Genomic DNA, 22658 nt, shown 5'->3' on the forward strand with positions numbered 1-22658 from the left:
TGCTGTAATGCTTATGTGACACTAAATTTAATGATATCTTTACCTCATATCACAAAAAATGGGTGACAGATTCCCTTTAAGATTGACCATTGATGTAAGATTCATGTCACATCAAGTGCTGGAATCAACACGGGTCACCTTCTATTAAGACAACTATGGCAGTCAGTGGAGACAATGTAGTAAATGGTCAGACCAATTCCATGGGAGCCACTTTGGACTACGCCTTTAGCTGGCTTATAGTGGGGGTCTATATCTGACACATTACATCCTAGGTTATAATGACTGTATACCATCATTCTGTCTTTCAGTTCCTCTATTCAGACCAACCCCTTTACAGGTATGGTATACCAAAGCGTCCTTCTTATCCATCGGCAGCCTTTACGGACGGCCAGTCTTGATGAAGCAGTCATACCAAACACCTCACCCACCCATTGGCCAGGTATGGTTTACAGAAAACTTCCACTCGCTAATCAATACTTTACCTGCTTACTGGACGACTACATAACTATAGTCTCTAGCCATATTCTGTCACTATATAACTTGTCTTCTACTTGCTAGATAAGTAATACAAATGGCTTCACCTTTACCCTTGCAGCCATTGCCTGGTAGGTTCCCACTTCATGAATACATGAAATGCACGCAAAAGACCCTTACAATTATAATTTTTGTCTTTTGCTAGTAGAAAAATGGCTTAGAGAACACATCCTGCTGCACCCCTGTCCATTCATAGTGTTTGTGTATAAAGTGTACACATTTCACCCAGTAATATGCCTCACAAAAAGTTTATCTGCCGTATTTTCTTTCAAATATTAAAAGGAATCTGTCAGCAGGTTTTAGTTATGTAATCTGAGAACAGCTTAAGGTAGGGGCAGAGAGGCTGATTCCAGCATTGTAACACTGGGCTGCTCGGTGTAGTTTGTAGACAATCCCTGTTTTCCCCGCTGTAGATGTAGCATGCTCAGAATCCTGAGATCTGTAACCCCGCCCACACCCCTGGCTGTGTCCTGTGTACACTACTATAAAGCAGCCAATCTGTGTTGGGGGCGGGGTTACACAGATCAGCATTGACTGGCTTGCACATGACACCTTTTCTTGCACTTACATTCTGCTGCTGATAAAACGGTAATTGTATTGAAACTACAGCAAGCTGCTTAACAAATGACACTTTCCTGGAATCAGGGCCTCTACCCCAACAGTACGCTCATCACGATAAAGTAGCAAAATCCTGCTGACAGATCCCGTTTAAGGCTGCTGCTGCACGCCAACTTGGCTGCGGTACAAACTGTGCAGCCAGTGATCACTGCATACCGCTGTTGCAGAGCAGTATAGTGCAAGTGATTAGGATTGCATTTTGATTTACTAGGTACCGCAAAGTCGCTGTGTATCCCCAACCTTATGCAGGTGCCAGGCATTGACTCAATAACTTTGCAAAAGGCAATTCTGTGTATTTCTTGTCCTATATAGGAATAAGTAGTTTGATCCGCCTACTTAATTCTGCTGGGGAAGAAGCTCAACCAGGCCTTACAATCCTGCTGTGCGAAATTCTCACTGCCGTCTACCTGAGTCTCTTCATCCATGGATTAGCCACTCACTCAAGCCAAGAGTTATTCTGCATCGTTGCCCATCCTTTGGGTGACAAAATGTGGTCTGCAGTGTTTGGTGGAGGAGCTCGAATCCCATGCAGGGGACAAATGCCTGTAAAACCAGTGACAGGTCAGTCATTACTTACACATTATAGTGGAAGAAATCTTTGTATATTCCAATCCATTTTGTTTTTTGTTTTGCACATTTGTGTTCACCAGTAATGTATAGCACCGCAACCTGCTTGTGTCTTAGTAATGTATTGTGTTGTCTATATTGTGTTTGTGCTTACATTCAAGATGATATAATAAAGTTAGTCACCTTCAATAGGTGCTCATTGGCTTCCACACGCCATAGGAGTAAGGCCATTTTTCCAGTACTGTATGTTTTAGCGAGAGGTCATTGATCTGTCATGTTAGCCTTAAAAATATATAATTTAGTCACTATGTATATACAGTGGTGGACTCCAATATTGTGCCCTATCAGCAAGAACCACACATGGACCTCTTGTTAACAACTAATGTATTGATTAGAGAGGGGCACAAGTCATAGACCACTTCATTTAGAACTCTAAAAATCACGTTCTTTATGCTTCAGGATGGATATTGATGTTTTTACCCTGAAGACGATTTGTCTTTTTATGTCCTATCAATACATTTATAAAACGCCAGGAGAACTGGGCATTGGGTCGTGATCGGTAGAGAGCCATGAGTAGCTCCGAGATCTCTATCCTGTCAGTAGCATCCCCTAACCATGTAATCAAACATGCATATGAATAGGTACAAATGTCAGATTAGACTTCTTAAAAAGGCACTCTGATTTCAGACAGAAGCGCTTACAATGAGTTGTCGGAAGTGTACGTTGCCTACCTTGTGTATGTGTGGGCTCTTTTGCCCTGTGAATTTCTGAATTTATACAGTTAGGTCCATATATATTTGGACAGAGACAACATTTTTCTAATTTTGGTTCTAGACATTACCACAATGAATTTTAAACAAAACAATTCAGATGCAGTTGAAGTTCAGACTTTCAGCTTTCATTTGAGGGTATCCACATTAAAATTGGATGAAGGGTTTAGGAGTTTCAGCTCCTTAACATGTGCCACCCTGTTTTTAAAGGAACCAAAAGTAATTGGACAACTGACTCCAAGGCTATTTCATGGACAGGTGTGGGCAATCCCTTCGTTATGTCATTCTCAAGCAGATAAAAGGCCTGGAGTTGATTTGAGGTGTGGTGCTTGCATTTGGAAGGTTTTGCTGTGAAGGAAACATGTGGTCAAAAGAGCTCTCCATGCAGGTGAAACAAGCCATCCTTAAGCTGCAAAAACAGAAAAAACCCATCTGAGAAATTGCTACAACATTAGGAGTGGCAAAATCTACAGTTTGGTACATCCTGAGAAAGAAAGAAAGCACTGGTGAACTCATCAATGCAAAAAGACCTGGGCGGCCACGGAAGACAACAGTGGTGGATGATGGCAGAATAATCTCCATGGTGAAGAGAAACCCCTTCACAATAGCCAACCAACTGAAAAACACTCTCCAGGAGGTAGGCGTATCAATATCCAAATCTACCATAAAGAGAAGACTGCATGAAAGTAAATACAGAGGGTTCACTGCACAGTGCAAGCCACTCATAAGCATCAAGAATCAAAAGGCTAGACTGGACTTTGCTAAAAGACATCTAAAAAAGCCAGCACAGTTCTGGAAGAACATTCTTTGGACAGATGAAACCAAGATCAACCTCTACCAGAATGATGGAAAGAGAAAAGTATGGCGAAGGCGTGGTACAGCTCATGATCCAAAGCATACCACATCATCTGTAAAGCACGGCGGACGCAATGTGACGGCTTGGGCATGCATGGCTGCCAGTGGCACTGGGTCACTAGTGTTTATTGATGATGTGACACAGGACAGAAGCATCCGAATGAATTCTGAGGTATTCAGAGCCATACTGTGTGCTCAGATCCAGCCAAATGCAGCCAAGCTGATTGGTCGTCGTTTCATACTACAGATGGACAATGACCGAAAACATAAAGCCAAAGCAACCCAGGAGTTTATTAAAGCAAAGAAGTGGAAAATTCTTGAATGGCCAAGTCAGTCACCTGATCTCATCCCAATTGAGCATGCATTTCACTTGTTAAAGACAAAACTTCAGACAGAAAGGCCCACAAACAAACAGCAACTGAAAACCACCGCAGTGAAGGCCTGGCAGAGCATCAAAAAGGAGGAAACACAGCATCTGGTGATGTCCATGAGTTCAAGACTTCAGGCAGTCATTGACAACAAAGGGTTTTCAACCAAGTACTAGAAATGAACATTTTATTTACAATTATTTAATCTGTCCAATTACTTTTGGCCCCTTTAAAAACAGGGTAGCATATGTTAAGGAGCTGAAAATCCTAAACCCTTCATCCAATTTTAATGTGGATACCCTCAAATGAAAGCTGAAAGTCTGAACTTCAACTGAATCTGAATTGTTTTGTTTAAAATTCATTATAGTAATGTCTAGAACCAAAATTAGAAAAATGTTGTCTCTGTCCAAATATATATGGACCTAACTGTAAGTTAACAATAAAACTGCTTGAGAGATCAGCGCAAATAGGGTTTTATCCGATGGGGAGTTAGAGCATACACTCAGATTATACTAACTTGATATAAGCTTTTAGTAAAGCATGTAGAGATGTCAGCTGCAGCAGATCCATGGGTCAGCAGGTGGCCATATTACAGATGAATAGAGGAATTGTTGTGGATATGGTCCGCGTTGCTCAATACTGTAAATGTAGGTTCAGACGTGTTTCACATGAAGGATGGTGGCTTAATCAACGCGTTTCCAAGTCTAAATGACTTCTTAATCAGGAAATACCACATGAATCTTCGGAATGCGTTGATTAAACCACTATCCTTTATATGAAACACATCTGGACCTACATTTATTGAGTAGTGCGGACCATATCCACAGTAATTCCTTTATTCATCTGAATTTATAAGTGGACTTCTGACGCTTGGTCCTGGAGCATCACTGTACGCACGTGGTAAGCTCTAGGTCAGTCTGAGCAGCATACTCCATGTGACCGGTCTAGAAGTGCAGGGATTTCTACACTCAATGCTGCCAGGTATTTCTGCAGGAGCTTTTGCACCTTACATAGTTAAAACATGGGCACATGTATAACGAAGAGCCTAAAATACTGCTTGCCTTGCTCAGTCAGTAATTAGTATTGCTGTCTGAATTGGTTGGTGTTTAATACGCCTGGTCTTCAGTACGTTTTTGAAGTGCTGTGTGAATCCGTTCCATCCCCTTTCATGCTCTGAATGTTCTCTCTCTTTTTGTTTTGACAGGAAAATACTTTTCTATTCCTAGTCCTCATCAGGTAGTTGTGTTCTCCATGGAATGTGTTGGCTTTTCCAAAGCCCTTACTGCCATCAGTACCCATAGCCCTCCCAGCCCTTCAGGCAAGAAACTAGATTTTAGTTGAGGGCAGTGATTTCTTCCCTTTCCATTTCAGGACCATAGGCTAGCGCTGGGAGATGTTTTTTCGTACTGCATTTATTTTTCACTGGATTTCTAATTGTTAATTTAATGGCATAGAAGAAAATGCTTTACCTGTGTTTGATTTCCATACAAAGAACATATATTGCGTACGGTTTTCTAGAGTTGGTAAAGAAACTTGATGTTCTTCCTGCAGAATATTAAAGACCCCATTTATAAAAAATCAGTATTGGCTATCATCAGTCTGATAGCTAAACTTTCCTTAAGTTTAAAGTTTTCATATTTGTGCAAAATCCATTGATGAAAAACTATTAGAAATCCATATGATCCCTTTTTTTTTTACCTTTTCATCTTAGTTTACTAACATGCTGCGTGGCTAGCATTTTGCTTTTAGGTTTATGGTGTGGTTTGTGTGTTTTATGGCTTTTGTAGTCTTTCAAGCGAGGGAAGGGAGTGTTTTTGAGACAGGACTACAGTCACCTGAATAGTATAGTATTTTTTTTTTGTGAATAGTTTAGTTTATATGATATTAAGGTAGTGATTGTCTGTGTGATAGCAGAAATAATTGTAAAACCATCAGCAAGCAACCCCAGGTATAGGCAGAAGGGAGTGTTCATTGCAAGCTTATCTCATTTCTCTGAGCGTGAGTGAGACAGACGTCTGACCACACAAGCCCAAACTGCGCAGGGATGGCACCCTCAAAAATGGCACCCTCAAAAATGGCACCAGAAGTTCACACGGAAGTAATACATCCACTGAACTGACTTTACATTAGTTCCATTGGTTTAGTAGAGCAGTGGTAAAGGCAATCATCACTGATGACAGATCTTCCACTGAAAAAAAATTATAAAATATATATATATATATATATATATATATATATATATATAATTAGTGTTGACAAAACAGCATCTTTGTCAGAAAAGATCGACATTTGCTATTCATTTACGGTAGTTCAATAACCAATAAAGTTTTTGTTCAAGATCAGATTGTAATTATTTTAATCCTTTTTACATAAAAGAAAATGGTTCAGACATTTGTTACTTGGCGTTACAGCAATGATGATGTCCTTGGTAAAAAGATTATTTTGTGGAATAATCTTATTTGGGAAACTAAATATATTGCATGTGTTCTTCCAAAATATGACATTTTGGCATCTGAAAGTCTTGTTCCTGAAAAGTTTCATGTCCACGCTGGTGCCAAGATGCGGACCGTGAATAGAATTGGCTACAAGCACCCTCTGCTTGTAGTGTGCATGTGCGAGTGGAGGACTGTATGCTTAAGAACAAAAGTAGTGAGTATGTTGAATCACAGAAAAAGAAACAGCCTTACCAACATCTGGAATCCAATGCTCTAGCAGGATAGGAGACCCCCATGATAAAGGTGGGGACTGCACAGGAACAAAATACTGATGAAACAACCGCTCACAAACCTACTATTCACAGATGAGGGTCGTTGCCTAGTATTAACAATGCACACTGATGATGCTTGCTAGGGCACCGGACACACAGATATACGGTACTTGGTAAGATCTGCTGAGAACCTGATAATCTGGTCACGTAAGAGTGGCTGTAGATGCTACAAGAGAAAGGTACTCATTTACCTTAGATGGCTCAGTAGACAAGAGCACATCCATACAAGCTGAGCATGCTCAATTGTGAGCGGAGGATAGGGGAATGAACAGAAGTGTGTGTGTGTGTGGGGGGGGTGCTGAAATCCAGCATGTCATCTCAGTCAGGAGGCAACCAAACCAGTTAGATGGACGTCCGCTCCTGTTGAAGTGGATGGGTGATGTTCTTCTAAGATGTATAGCTACTTAAGTAAGCTGAAGCAGCCAATGATCTACATATGTAGTTATGGTTGACTAGGGTTAATTGCGGAAAAATGATCAGTGCTAGTATCTAGTCTTTCCCAACATTCATTTTAGGAATGAGCTTTTTAACTGCTAAGTTACAAGTGATAACGAATTTTTCGCTGTCCTTGGTATTGGCATGCTCTTTGCTGTTTTGTGTGTTGCTGTCACGCTCCATTCCATTATTTCCTCCGTTTTAAATTTGTTCAATTCACTATTATATCCGCTGTAATATATTGACAGACAGCCTGTTACCCTTTCATAATATAACTTGATATGTAATCTGATACTTACAAAATATGTCCTTGGATGTCAAAGTCTTAGTAAAGACGAAAGAGTATGTTCCAAAATTAGAAACCCACCCCCCATCCATAACATAATGGATAACTTATCCATCACTGGGTGTCCGCCTCCGGAGATCCCAGTAATCCTGAGAACGGAGGAATGCCAGGGGTAGTTTTGAATCTTGGTACATACCCTTTTCTTTTTTGCAGGATACCTTTTTTTGCCTCTAAAGACCATTGTTTTATTGCTGACCACCTTCCGTTGGGCATGTGCATGCCGTTTGTGCATGTTTCGGTTCTTCGATGTGTTATATGTAGAATATTCTGTTATATTTCAGCTTAATAATCACAGGTTTATCTAAGGTAAGTTGATTCCAGTTAACTTATTTTAAAGGAAGACTGTTAAAACCAGTGGCCACTTAATAGACCTTTATTATATAAAGGCCAAAAACACAGTGCTTTTTCTGCCGTCACTATTGTTTGGTATGAAGATACGATTCCCAGCAATCCAAAAGAGAAGATGCAGCAGTCCTTGAAATTCTGATGGTCTCAGTGGGTGAATAGAATATGATTCATCTGGATATCCGACGGCGTCTCTTGGGATTTCTGAGATGATGATAATGGTGGCAGAAGTCCTTTTTTTTTTTTTTTTCCCTGCTGCTTCATTTGTAGATGCTAGATACAAACAATAAAGTCAGACCAGCATTAATTCACCGCCTATTCCCTCATTTTATTGTTTTTTTGAGGTCACACTAGTCATGACCTATCTTTTTTTGATAGGTCATCAATATTAGATCAGTGGTCTCAGACTCTCAGCAGCTCCCCCAAGCAATGCAGTCGCTTCATTATTCACATTTCTCTTGTGCCCTACATGACGTACACTTATTATGTCTAAAAAAAAAAAAAACAGCTGGCCCCAAAAAGTCTGAAATTAACACAAACTTTTATTAATAATAAACTCCTATTAATTGGTAATGAAGGGATACAGAGCACAGCACCCATGGGTGCTAGTGGGAAGGACTGTGTGATCTAGTATGTGAAATTCCGAATCTAGTGCAGCCCAAAACTAACACCATATGCAAAGATATGCCATTGAAACCCTCGCTCTGCAGGTGTTGGCATACCCAGCGGCACAACACAAATTTCACCTATTCTTCAGGTGGCGTATATGGATGGAGGAAGTTGTTAAAAGGGACTCCGTCAGCACGGAATGACTGTTCAAACCAAATAAAGGTGCTCGGTCCATCATGATAAGGCCAGACAATTAAGGGGCAGACATTGCAGAACCTTAGGTATCCATGGTTCCGACCACTGATATAGAGGCAGTTAGCTAGTTGCTAGTGGTTGTAACTAGTGATGAGCGAGTATCCTCGTTGCTTGGGTGTCCTCCAAGTATTTTGGCGTGCTCGGAGATTTAGTGTTTGTCGACGCACGTGCATGATTTGTGGCTGCTAGACAGCCTGAATACATGTGAGGAATGCCTGTTTCTTATCCACACATGTATTCAGGCTGTTTAGCACCTGCAAATCATGCAGCTGAGGCGACGAAAACTAAATCTCCAAGCACGCCAGAAAACCCGAGCAACGAGTATACTCACTCATCACTAGTTGTAACCAAGGATACCTAAGGTCCTGCAGTGCCTGCACATGAGGAAAGAGACATAGCAAATCAGAAAAGCTATTCTACATTTTTAATTCAAGGTATTTGATGATGATGATGATAATATTATTACAATTGCAGTACTACATATTGGGATAGGATCTCTGAGATGGGAATACCCTTTTAATTGCACCTTGACACCTGCTTGTTTTCTATCTACCTCCGTTTTTCTCTTGCTCTATGAAGCAAGAGCTGTCACTCAAAGTAAGGGGAGATGGAGATAGGGGAAATCAATCAGGTGGAAAGGTGCATTTCAGTGTTTGGCCTCATTGTAATGGACAGAGCGCCTGTACATGGTTTGAACAGTCATTCTATGCTGACAAGAGACCCTTTAAGAAATGAAGTTTTGTCCCAAATATGGTTGACCCTCTGAGCTGCCCCTGCATGCAGTCAGGTCTAATTGTATATGTCCTATTGAAGTTAAATGATGTTGAATGCACTCAGATCGAATACTGATGGCCTAACCTAAGCGATGGGCTATTTTTTTTTTACCAGAAAATCACTAGAAGTAAAGGCCCCGTCACACACAGCGATCTCGCCAGCGAGATCACTGATTTTGTGACGCCACAGCGATCTCGCCAGCGAGATCGCTGTGTGTGACGTGTCAGCGACCGCCCCCCCGCCGGGTATCGCTGACCGCGCTCCATTGTCCTGGGCTGTTTTTTGATTGTTGGTCTCCCGCTGGCCAGCGCACATCGCTGCGTGTGGCAGCGAGAGACCAGCGATCAGCTAGGCTGGACGCTGGTTTCTAATGTAAACAGCGGGTATCTAGGAGCCGTGCGGCTCTTGGATACCCGCTGTTTACATTGGAAACCAGCTTGCTCGCTGGTCCTGATCGCTGGAGGGGCTGTCAAACGATGTCCCAGCGATCCCATCCATGTCGGATCGTTGGTGGGATCGCTGGGACATCGTTATGTGTAACGGGGCCCTAAGGGTTCGTGCCCATGACCGTATTTTCTGTCTGAGTGTGATCTATCAAAGCATTGGATCACACTCGGGCCAATGTTATTCTGTGGGGCCGTAAACTTGTCCGATATTTTTTTCCCCTCTGACAGGGCTGGTCTGAGGAAACAAAAAATGCAACATGCCTGAATTTGGTCCAATATTCAAATCACACTTGGCCATGCAAGTCAGTGAGTCTCTGGAAAACATTGGATTGCACTCTGATGGTCAACATCTGAATTCAATCCCATTTCCATAGACTGACCGAATAGAGAAGAGTCCGAAATATTTTTTCTCCATCTCCTCCTCATCCGAGAGAATTGAATCACACTCTGATATGATTTGCATAATCACCCCGATTCCTTCAGATGAGAGAATATATGCCAGTGTGACCTTGGCCTGAGGGGGCAAAATCACCTTGGTGCCCTCAGCCTCTGCATTACGGCAATCAGAAAATACTATCTGGATTGTAAGTGGCCACTGTGGATAACGTTTTTGCACTAATTCAGATAATTTAGCCCATTGTATGTTTTTTCTTTTAGTTGTTGCTTCTGGACTTAGGTTAGTTCTTTTTTGTGAGTCGTCTTCTTTTGCAATATTACAATTTCTATTGTTTCTCGTTATTTTATAGTTGTTGTATCTCCTCCAGTTGAAGAAAATGACAAGGCTTCAAAGCGATTCAGACTTTCCACAAAAACTCCTCTCAAAGAGAGTTCGTCTGTTTTAGCTTCACCAGTGACAGACCAGGGTTCATCCATATTCCGCGAGAAGTTTATCCCTCCTGAACTCAGCATCTGGGATTATTTCATAGCCAAGGTACCTGACACAGAACCTTTTTGTATATAGTATATACATGTAACCTACTTGCTGTGTCCACATCAGGAAAATCTCTAGGCATATAGTCCAGGCTCGTGAAGCTCATAATTGGCTATGTTTTAAAATACCGATGATAAAAAAGAGAAGAATTACAATTTACGGAATTAATCATTACTTACATTGAGAGCATTTACACTGAACATGTAAAAATAATGCAGTGTGAACCTAGCCTTGATGAGATTGGGGGAGGTGGGTGGAGGCCTTCTAATGACTACGTGGTAGGTCAGATTCATTTGGTAATTAAATCAGTAATGTGAATTAACATGATGTATACCATAGCATTTTAAGGCACAGTCCACAATGAGTTAAAAGACAATGGAAGTACTGATGCAGATGTAATAGTTCCAGTACATAATATCTGTCCACATCTGATAAGAAAACACATTTGTACAGGACCAGAGATAGCCATGCTGGATCAAGTATTATTTCTGACTCTTCCTACTCCATCCCCAGCTGGTTACTGTACTGTACATAGTAAGATATACAGTAATGTGTCCCTTCCCTTACATTGCAATACAGGCGGGATAACAGATTCTAGAACACAGAATATTCCAGTCACTGACATCCAAATCTGATGTATCATATGTCCATGTAATGTAAATGTGATACTAGATGATAGGTGTAACCTAAACATAAGGAGAAATTGCACATCTCCATCATTGTATACATTATTTTTTTTAAACAGTAAATCTTAATTACATTTTATATTTAGACAATTATAAACAAAAATTCAAATAATTACATTCTAGACATCTGCCAAAATGCAATGTAGATACCAAAATAAAACAAAGACATTTGAAAGAGCTTCAAATACAAAATACAGTTACATGAAATATAATATGAGGGATCGCTCCCCCTAGTGGAACAAAAGCTGAAGTGTATAGTGGTAGACTCAAAGTCAAATTCTAAAATAAATCCTTAACAAAGAATGATTCCACTATATGCTAGCTTCATCCTTTAATCTACTAACTGATACCCAAACAAATATAAAAAGGACAAGACATAGACAGGAAGGGGTGAGGAGAAGGGAGGAAAAAGGCACAAACTGTGTATAGATAGAACGAGAAAAAAGTCCTAACTGCCAATCTGAGCCCAATAATAATTCCAAGGGGCCCAAATTGTATCAAATCTGACCACTACAGCTCTCAACAAAGCCATCATATATTCCATTCTACGGATTTTAGCAATTCTATTTAGTAAGTGTTGGTGGTAAAGGGGGAGAGGTCTGTTTCCAATTAAGAGCTATCAAACATCTCGCCACCGTGAGAATGTGTAAAAGCAGGTTAGCTGAATTTTTCCCCATCCCTCTAGGAGAAACATTTAGGAGAAAGATAGCGGGTTCTAATTCAACCTCCACAAAAAGAACCCTGCAAATTAAGGCTCTTGCTTCCTCCCAAAAACTAATAATCTCCGGACAAGACCAAAAGATGTGGTATTGAGAGCCAACCTCCGAACCACAATGCTAACAGAGGTTCGAGAGCTGGGGATTCAATCTATGGAGGAGATTCGGAGTGTGATACCAGAACATGAAAATTTTTTACTGATTCTCCTTATAAAGAGTGCAATTAGAAGATTTAGCTGATCTATTCCATATATGTTGTCAGGTTTGAGGCATTAGAGCCCTCCCCAAAATAGACTACCATCTGCTCATGTACGGATGTTTTAATTGCTGACCCTCATGGCGATAGTTTATTATCTTATATATTTCTGAGATTAATCCCTTGGTTGATGGGCCCCTTTTGCGAATTCTTTCAAAGTCAGACGATGAAGACACCTATGATGATCCATGTAATGACAAAGCAAGGTGCTTAATCTGCATGTACTGAAAGAACTCCCTATTAGATATAGTAAATCTAGACTTGATGATGTCAAACGAAAGAACCACCAGCGTGTCGCCATCCACCAAGTCTGCAAATCTGAACAATCCCGCTGAAATCCACAGGATCATTGTATACTTTTTACTGAACAGTTATTGGAATTTATATTACAATCTTTTTTTTTTTTTTCTTTCAGCCTTTCTTTCCACTATCACAAAACAGACTGGAATATGATTCTGAGGACAGTCTTGGAAGTGATGAGGAGGAAGAAGAAGACATGTCATTATCTGATGTCCAGATTCAGGAACACTCCAATCCTAACTCTTACAGGTACAGTGTGGCATAGCTGAGGCATGAAGTGTGTGAGGTTCAGTTATACCTCCACTGTGAGGGGTAATGTGGGGAGAAATTGCAGTCTTTACAAATGTCTGGTGCCTGAGACAGTAGTGCCATAAATGACGTGATTAGTTTAAATAATTGTCATCTCTAAGTATATTTTCAGCAAGCCATGCAGCTTGAAGAATCTTGCCAATGAGTAATTTACACACTGTCAGAATTTTCTTTCCAGCAGTGATTCATAGAGCAAGGAAAGCATTGAGCAAAACGGCAGCAGCGCTATTTATCACATGACCGCTTCTATGCATATAGCATCCCTGTGGTTGTGTGACAACTGCTGGAGTCAGTTAGCGGAGTCGAATCTTAACGGTGTGCCTGCGGTTTGCTAACAATTTACACAGGGGAGGACAACCCATTTAAAGGGATGTTTCTGTTAAAAGTATTTCTCTTTAGTCCTACTGGGGAACTCAGGAACTGTGGGATAGTCTGTTGCTACCTGGAGGCTGACACTATAAATGTAACTATAATTGAAAATTGCCTCCTCTCCAGGATACTATATCTTGCCTGCTAGCACCAGGCTCCTCAGCTTTTCAGTGTCAGTTGGAGGTAACCAATAACTCAGTCTCGGAAGTATTTTCAGGTCTTTAACGGCCAGGTTACTTGTTAACCTTTTGTGCTGATCAGAGATCTCTCCTGTTCGGGTTTTTTTTTTTTGTGATTTTATTTTTTTCGCTCTCCTTCTCCAGGGCAGAGCACTTGAGTGTTCGGTTTACTCCATTCATCTTAGCAGAACTCTCCATCTTTTCACCTTATTGAGGAGATTGATCTCCCTTCTTTAGGTACTTCACCTCTCATCACTCTGAGAGGTTCTCACATAAAGTGATGTAGCCAGAAGCTGGGCAGCTTTGTCTGTTTCTCAAAGTTCCGTTTGGATGTCTTAAGGGGGTTTTACACATAGCGATATCGCTATAACGTCACCGATTTTGTGACGTTATAGCGATATTGCTAGCGATATCGCTATGTGTGATACTTACCTTCGACCGGCTCCCCCGCTGTCCATCGCTGATCGCGCGAGAATGTCCGGCTCCATTTCTCGTCGGGCGCTTCCTGCTGTGACGACGAGCGACGCGTGGAGGCGGGCGGGAGGACGTCAGGATCGCTGTGTGTGAAAGGTGAGTATCGTGCGCTGCGTCGCTGCTGCATCGCTGTGAGGTCTGCAGGGCTGTGGAGTCGGTAAGCCAAACCTGTGACTCCGACTCCGACTCCTCAATTTCCCTTACACCGACTCCGACTCCATGACTCCGACTCCCACACATATTGCTTATATTTAAGTGAAAAATTTATTGTAGTACAATGTGATCAGACATTTAATCATTTTTATGATCCAATAATCAAGATATTTAGATAGAACAGAATATATATTGGTGTACTACCCGGTTTTCATTCTTTTTGGTACAGATACGATATGGATAGACAGATATGGATAAATGGATAGATAGAGCAGATTTCTAATCTGCTTTTGCTATTGAAAACATTATCTATGAGCTCAAAAACCTTTCAGGTGATGCAGTTTTTTAAAAAGATGATCAGCTTTTGCAGCTGAAAAACGTATCCTCAAAAAACACAGGAAAAACGCTGTGTGTGAATGTAGCCTTAGATCAGGAATATAACAGCCATTTATAGGACATTTCATAACTTTCCCAAACTCCTATGAAAAAATATTCAGCACATCCTGCATTGAATTACTGTACCCAATTTATTATATATTTTAGGAGTCGGAGTCGGTCCATTTTATACCGACTCCAACTCCGACTCCACCAAAATGAGCACCGACTCCGACTCCACGACTCCGACTCCACAGCCCTGGAGGTCTGCCTGTGTGACAGCTCACTAGCGATCATTTAGCGATGCACCAGCAATCCTTACCGGGTCGGATCGCTGGTGCATCGCTAAATGTAAACGGCCCTTTAGGGTCATCTCATTATACTCTGGCAGAGGTCCAATCGCCTCTAGGGTGAACATTGCTCGCTGGATTCTATCAGACATTAGAAAGGCTTAGGGTATGTGCACACGGTGCGGAATCTGCTGCGGATCCGCAGCGTTTCTCCTTCGCCTCATTGGGGGATACAGATACTGTGGGTGTATGCTTCTGCCGCTTGGAGGCTGACACTAAGTGAAAAAAAGAGGTTAGCTCCTCCTCCGCAGTATACACCCTCGCCCCTATTGCGGGCGGAAATCAGTTTTTTGCTTAGTGTCTTTGGAGGCACACGTGTCTGGTTTCTCCAGACTTTTTTTTTTTTTTTTTCTTTTTCTTTTTTTCCATGAAGATAAGACAGGGGCGACGGATCCTATTGAAAGGGTCCGATCTCCCCAAACCAACAACGCGCGAGCACGTGTTGAGTATCGTCTCCACGTATCCTTTCCCGCACCGAGGGACATATCTGGGTTTTCTTCCCCAGACGTCTATTTTTGTTTGTTATTTTATGAAGAAGAGACCGGGGCAACAGATGCTATTGAAAGGGTCCGATTTCCCCAAATCATTAACGGGCGAGCACGTGCGAGTGTCCCTCCACGTATCCTCTTCCGCGACGTGGGACACGATGCCGGACTTAGCCCTGTCCACCCCTAGGTATTGAAACCATGGGCTTGCACAGAGGCACAAGACTAGTCTGTGCGGCCCCCACTGCTCCACCAACGCTAGACGGCGGTGCTGCAATGCAGCGGACGGTCCCTCTCCTCACCCCCTGAAGGGGTTAGATGGAGTTAGGGTGCCTGCACCGTCCAGAAACTAACCCCATCCCCTCTACCTGGTGGCAACAGGTTAGAGCCAGAGTCGGGTATGAAGGGCTGGGGAGGGCCTGCGGCAGCGTTCTGGGAAGCTCCAGGCATCTTAGGAAGTGTAGAGCAATCCTACTTCCCTCTCCTCTCTCCTCCCTCCTTCCGCCAGGCGTGGGTGCCGGGTTTCGGCGGCAGGGACTGGAGCCTTCGGCCTGCAGGCCGCCGGCCCGCCCTGCCCCCCTTCTCCCCTCCCACAGCGGGCGGGTGTGCAGGCAAAATTTAGTCCGCGGCTTCGGCCATGACTGGGCCGCGGACGGAAGACCCGCCTCCGGCGTGACGTAATTTCCGGCGCCGCCCCCTGGCTGGGGCGGACGCCGAATAAATTGAGCCCCCGGCTTCATGGCAGGTAGGCCGCGGCCGGGAGAGGAACAGCCCGCCCTACCCGGAGGACAGCGCAGAGGCAGCGACAGGAGCACGTGGGTCACAGGACGGGGTAAGTGTGACTCCGATCTTGGAGGCTCGCTACGATTAAAGGCGTTTTTTTCCCCTCCTCTCTTCCCTTCAACCCTCATATGAATTAGGCCTGTCTGCAATATGATTGGGAAAGGTAATCGCGTTCCCTTATGCCGCATGCATTTCTGGAGGGGTTAATTTTTTGCCGCATGCCAGAGCCAAAAATTATGCGAGCCCGATCGCGCCCAGGAGCCCTCCCCTGCGATGCGACCAATGTGCAAGCCCCCCAGAGTGGGTCCTATCACTGTCACAGTACAAGGGCAATCGAGTTCCGTCAGGCCCCTGATAGGGCCAGGGACAGTGGCTGGTCGGCCTTAAGAGGGGACCTCCACCTCACTAGAGCCTTTGGCCTGCAGGGGCGGCTCTTACTCCAGGCAGACCCGGTGGAAGGAATCCTCGCGGTGTCGCCCAGTCCATTCGGTGCTGTGGCATCCGTAAGTCCTGCTTCTCGCTCCCCGTCACCAGGGTTGATTGCGAGCAGACCTCAGGTCGACTCAGACAGACACCTTGACCTGGATGCTCCGGGGTCATGTGAAATAGTGGACAGGCTCATAGAAGCCGTCGGCCAGACCTTGAGGATTGAGGATGGTTCCACCGCGGCTTTTTAGCCATAAGGTGGCGTTTAAGCGAGTGAAGCGGCCGCATGGAATTGGTTCCTCTTATCCTGAGTTTGAGGACATAGTGCAGCGACTCAGGGAACGACCAGACGGGGGTTTCTCGGGTCAAAAGGCACTCGAAGTAAGGTATCCATTTGCCGGACATCCGTAAGAAATGGATGAAGTCTCCGATAGTGGTTCCACCGGTGTCGCGTCTAACCACTAAAACCCTGTTTCGTTTCTAGTGGTTCCTCTATTACGGATTCCACGGATCGCCTCATAAAGAGCTTCTTGCGCAGTAAAGTAAGTGAGGTGTCAGGATCAGCACTCTCTCCCTCGTTCGCAGCGACTTGGGCAGCCAAGGCCATGAATTCATGGTCAGAATCGTTAAACAGGGTCGCGCAGAAGAAGAGCTACCTGCTGAGATATCGGAGATCGCGAGGCAGATGGCGATGGACCTGCGACTATGTTATCAATGCGCCTTTGCATGCGGCTAATTGCTCGGCACTTGCTGCCGCTAACGCAATTTCTATCAGAAGAGCTCTATGGATGGCGGGCCGACTCTGCTTTCAAGAAGTCCTTGACTTCTCTGCCTTGTGATCAATGCGGCCGTTTATTGAAGAGAGGCTGGATAAGCTTATCTCTGACTCCACAGGAGGAAAGTGCGTTTTTTCTCCCTTAACAAGGGGTCAAACCGCCTTTTTCGCACCCTGTTCAGGCACGTTGTCGATCTTTTCGCAACCCCGGGTGGACCACAGCGGCCAATTCCGCTGCTTCAGGCCGCCCCGACCAGGATAGGGAGCGGCAGATCTCGTATAGATCCAACCCATTGGGGAGAATGCGAACTCAGCAGCCCAGATCAAGGGGATCCAGATCCCAAAGATAGTCAGCTAAATGACTCGAGGCATTTGCCAGACGACACCGGCAAGGTGAGCGGCCGTCTACTCTAATTCCGCCACATCTGGTTCAGTGTTGCACGCGACACGTGGGTAAAGGAGTTGGTGGCCTCAGATTTCCAAAATAGAATTTGTAAGATGCCCGCCAAGACGGTTTTTCCTTTTCTCGTCTTCCCAGGGGGGGATACCTAGGCAAGGGCTCTATTAGGGGCCATCGAATCGCTCCTGCACGACGGAGTCATTGTTTCCGTGCCAGAACATGAAAGAACTCAGGGTTGCGATTCCAAGCTGTTTGCGGCTCACAAAAAGAGAACGGGTCTGTCAGACCTGTCTTGGACCTGAGGCTTCTAAACAAGTTCGTCAGCATCAGACATTTTCCGATGGAGTCTCTCCGGTCAGTCATATCGGCCATGGAGCGGGGAGAATACTTGACCTCAATAGATATCCAGAACGTATATCTGCACATTCTAGACTGAGCAGGAGTGCATTCTCAGGAGGCGAGCCCATTTTTCCTGCTCATTAGAGGTTTCTGTGTTTTGACCTCAATGGTCGACGTTTTTCAGTTCATAACACTACCCTTCGGGCTAGCCAAGGTTCCCAGAGTGTTCACAAAGGTTATGACAGTTGTCATGGTCATGCTACATTCTTGAGGCATAGTCATGGTTGCCTTACTTGGACGACCTCTTAGTTAAGGGCCCTTCAGTAACGGGCATGCAAGGAAAATGTTAACATCACGCTGGATACTCTTGGCCGCTTAGGGTGGTTGGTCAGCGCGAGGTAGTCATCTCTTGTGCCAGCTCAGAGGTTTTTTCTTCTTAGGAAGGATCCTCGACAGTTGCCGAGGGCTGGTAATTCTCCTCAGGAAGAGGCGCTTACTCTTCGGAGGTAGTCTGGACATTTCGCCACCCAGTCCCTCATTCCAGCCGGTTCGGGATGAGGATTCTAAGAGAAATGGTGGCGGTAATAGAAGCGTTACCGTTCGCCAGTTCCTTCTTCACCCCCTGCAGTGCGCCCTCTTCTCAGCCTGGACAAGAATTCCATTCACGTTCGTTCAGCGGCGATCCTGTCAAGTCAGGGAGTCGCTCAAATGGTGGATAACCAGTCCCTTTCTGCCCTAGGGGAAGCCCTTTTGCCCAGATCATTGGTTGGTGATGACAAGCAAAGCCAGTCTCCTCGACCGGGGAGCAGCGTTTTCGCCACCACACGACCCAGGGGCGGTGGTCCCCGCAGGAGGCTCTCCTCTCGACCAAGCTAGTGGAGATACGGGCAATTTGGCTGGCTCTGCAACAGTTTCATCACATTCTGCAGGCCGCCTTGTCCGAAATCAATCGGACAAAGCCATGGCGGTGGTCTATATAGATCATCAAGGGTGCACCCGCAGCAGAGCAACCATGCGCGGGGTGGGGCACGTTCTTCAGTGAGTCAAACAAACCACTCGTTGATTTCGGCAGCTCTCATCCCGGGCATGGAAAATGGGGCGGCAGACTTTCTCAGGGGGAGAGTGATCTCTACATCCCGAAGTCTTCCAGCAGATTTTTTAGCTGCAGGGAACACCAGATGTGGATCTGTTGGCTTCCAGAGTGAATGCCAAGGTGCCCACCTGCGTCGCTCGGGCCAGGGATTTGCAGGCAGTCGGTGGACGCGTTGGTTCTGTTATGGAACCAGTGTCGCCGCTCATATCTATTTCCCCCGCTGTCGCTACTGCCGAGAGTCATCAAAAGGAGCAAGAGGGAAGGGGATCCGGTGATCCGGCTGGCCCCAGACTGGTCCTATTGAGCGTGGTACACAGATCTAATGCACCTGCTCGCCGACGTTCCTTGGCGACTGCCAGAACGCCCAGAGTTATTTTCTCAAGGGCCGATTTGCCACTCGAGCTCAGTGGCCCTGTGTTTGATGGCATGGTCAGTTGATCTTGGATTCCTACCCAGGCAGGGTTTGGGAGCAAGGTGGTCGCTACAATAGTTAGCGCCCGGAAGTCGACCTCAGCACGAATTTACCACCACATCGGGAGGGTGTTCTTCGCATGGCGTCGAGGACGCAGTGTTTCTCCGATGAGATTCTCGATCCCCAACATCTTGATTTTTATCCAGTCAGGCCTAGACTTGGGCCTGGCCCAAGTTCCCTCAGGAGACAAATATCGGTTTTATCCATCCTGGTCCAGTGCGGAATGGCTACCAGGTTACAGGTAAAGACTTTCATCCAGGGTCTCTCCCACTTGGTGCCTCCCTATAAGGCGCCTATGGATGCCTGGGACCTTGACCTGGTCCTAAGGGTTCTGCAGGAAGCTCCTTTTTGGGACCACTTCAGGAGGTTTCTTTGAGGTTCCTTTCCTGGAAGGTGGGGTTCCTAGTGGCCATTACTTTGGCCAGACAGGTTTTTCAGAGCTGACGGCACTATCCGGCCGACCTCCATTCCTCACTTTCCATAAGGATAAGGGGTGCTCAGACCAACCCCTCCGTTTCTGCCGAAGGTAGTGTCCTCTTTTCACATCAATGAAGATGTTGTTTTGCCTTCATTTTGTCCAGCACCGGTGGCTCGTCACACGTTAGACCTGGTAAGAGCCCTCTGGGGGTACGGGTCGAGGCCGGCTCCCTTTCGTCAGATGAACACGCTGTTCGTGCTCCCCAAAGGGCACAGAAAGGGACTTGCTGCCTCAAAATCGACCATAGCCAGATGTTTTTTTTGTTTGACTTTATAGGAGTCCTACCGCATTAGAGGCACGCCGATTCCAGCAGGGATCTGAGCACACTCTACTTGGGAAGTGGGCGCCTCTTGGACGTTTCGGCATCAGGCTTCGACAGAACAGGCTTGGAAAGCAGCAACCTGGTCCAGCCTGCACACATTTGCCAGACATTGTAATAGTCATACTCAGGCTTCGGCGGATGCGAGCCTGGGTAGAAGGATTCTCCTAGCAGCAGTGGCGCACCTTTAAACAAAAGAGGCATGTAGCTTGGACCGGTGAGTCAATCCCCCACCCAGGGACTGATTTAGGACGTCCCACAGTATCTGTGTCCCCCAGTGAGACGAAGGAGAAACATGGATTTTTGTGAGTACTCACCGTAAAATCCTTTTCTCCAAGACGCTCATTGGGGGACACAACACCCACCCTAATAGCCAGTTGGCACTTGTTCTGTTAAAATTTAAGTACATTTACTAGTTTGAGATAAGGGTGGTGTTTTTTGACATGTTGTACCTGTATTAAGGCTGATTTGTTGTCCTCCTACTGCTTTGGCACCAAACTGATTTCCGCCCGCAATAGGGGCGAGGGTGTATTCTGCGGAGGAGGAGCTAACCTCTTTTTTTCACTTAGTGTCAGCCTCCAAGCGGCAGAAGCATACACCCACAGTATCTGTGTCCCCCAATGAGCGTCTCAGAGAAAAGCATTTTATGGTGAGTACTCACAAAAATCCATGTTTCTGCAGCTGCGGGTCCGCAGCAGATTTAGGTGCGTTGTACAGTACCATTGTTTTCAATGGTAAACTAGAAAACGCAGTGCACATGCTGCAGATTTTTCCGCGGTTTACAATCCGCAGCATGTCAATTCTTTAGTGCAGAAACGCTGCAGTTTCACACCTCATCCATTATGAGGTGTAAAAACGTAGGACTTTAGTCCTGCGGATTTATCTGCGGTTTTTACTACAAAATCCGCAGAGCCAAAAAACTCTGTGTGCACATAGCCTTATAAGGCAGGTGCGTGTGCTCCCCCATTAAGGGATATGACGCGATCTGCATGGACTTCCAAGAGCTTTCGGCCAGTTCTTCACCAGGTATCGACCTTGCAGCTCTGTAAAGCAGCAAATTGCTCATCAGGGCATACCTTTTCCAAGTTTTACAGGGTCCACACCTTTGCTTCAGCAGATGCAGGTCTGAGGAGGAATATACTGCAGGCAGCTGTTGCTCAGGCGGCCGCTTGTGTAACGGTGGAAAAGTTTACATTCTTCCCATCCCTGGGACAGATTTAGGACATCGCGCGGTTACTGTGTCCCCCAATAGGACCAAGGAGAAATGAGGATTTTTCTCTTAGTTGTATTAATAGTGTCAGCCTCCAGGTGGCAGCAGACTATCCCACAGTTACGGTGTCCTTCAATGAAGACTGAGGTTTTATGATGCGTAAAAAATCCTCATCAATGGTAGATTGGTGGGGATCCATATTAGAAGGCCACCTTTGCGTGACTGTTTGTCATTGCTATAGACTTTGTGTGTAGCAGCAGGACACATACATGGTCACCACTGCATTCAAGCTCTGCCGAGCCGCATCCATGCTGAAGGACGAAAACTGAGATCCCCATTCTAGCAATCAGTGGAGGCTGAGCAATAAGACCCATGTAGCATTTATCAGCTATCCAGTGGAAAGAAGATATGCAGGCTAACATACTCTTTTAAGGGCAGCTGTTAGAGATTTTGTACTTCCGCTAACTAATAGTAAGTTCAATTAAGTTTTCTGTCATTTTGATTAATAAAAAATTGCTCCGCAAACAGTACTATTTCTCCCATCAAAACAGAATCCGCGCACCTGAGGTGTGTACTAATAGTGTGCTTTTTTAAATGTCCACTTTACGAAATATCCATTATCTGTGCTGGGCGATTTGTAGAACCTGCCTCTACTCCTGTATCAGCGCTAATGAGATTGTCAGGATGAAAAGTCTGCCTCCGTCTCGCTTATCATTTGTTCCAAGGCTTATCGTAAATTCATTACCGATCTTAAGTGAAGTATTAGCCTACTGTCTTCCCATAATTCAGTGTGGTCAGATAGCGTTTATTTATTGATTGTTTCCTATAAACTTAATATACAGTAGTGCCGGCTTTATCTCACTATAATCCTGGATAGAGGCAAGCCATCCACTACCAAGTTAGTGAGTGGCCACTTTTTCCAAATCTGATTTATGTAGCTAATTTGTGATATGGAGAGTTTCCCTGAAATATTGTCTGCAATTGTCTGCACTAGCCCTATCTGAGGCACCGAAGGCGTACAACGTCCCCAGAGTAATCTCAAGCAATCGTGTGTACATGACATAGCAAAACTGCAGCGAAATATGGGGTTA

At 44.8% G+C, this 22658-nt stretch overlaps 1 protein-coding gene across 1 annotated transcript in view; it reads left to right on the plus strand.

The window, feature by feature from the left end:
- DMXL1 (Dmx like 1) overlaps nucleotides 1–22658 on the plus strand; it is a 288913-nt gene that overhangs the window by 226570 nt on the left and 39685 nt on the right. The window contains exons 27-30 of the mRNA XM_073554312.1: nucleotides 309–439; nucleotides 1465–1713; nucleotides 10436–10620; nucleotides 12694–12827. Coding sequence (XP_073410413.1) covers nucleotides 309–439; nucleotides 1465–1713; nucleotides 10436–10620; nucleotides 12694–12827 — 699 coding nt within the window. The remainder of the gene's footprint in view (nucleotides 1–308; nucleotides 440–1464; nucleotides 1714–10435; nucleotides 10621–12693; nucleotides 12828–22658) is intronic.

The sequence above is a fragment of the Dendrobates tinctorius genome, unplaced genomic scaffold (genome assembly GCF_039654945.1).
Source record: "Dendrobates tinctorius isolate UK_male_01 unplaced genomic scaffold, ASM3965494v1 ptg000003l, whole genome shotgun sequence".
In the NCBI taxonomy this organism is placed as follows: Eukaryota; Metazoa; Chordata; class Amphibia; order Anura; family Dendrobatidae; genus Dendrobates; species Dendrobates tinctorius.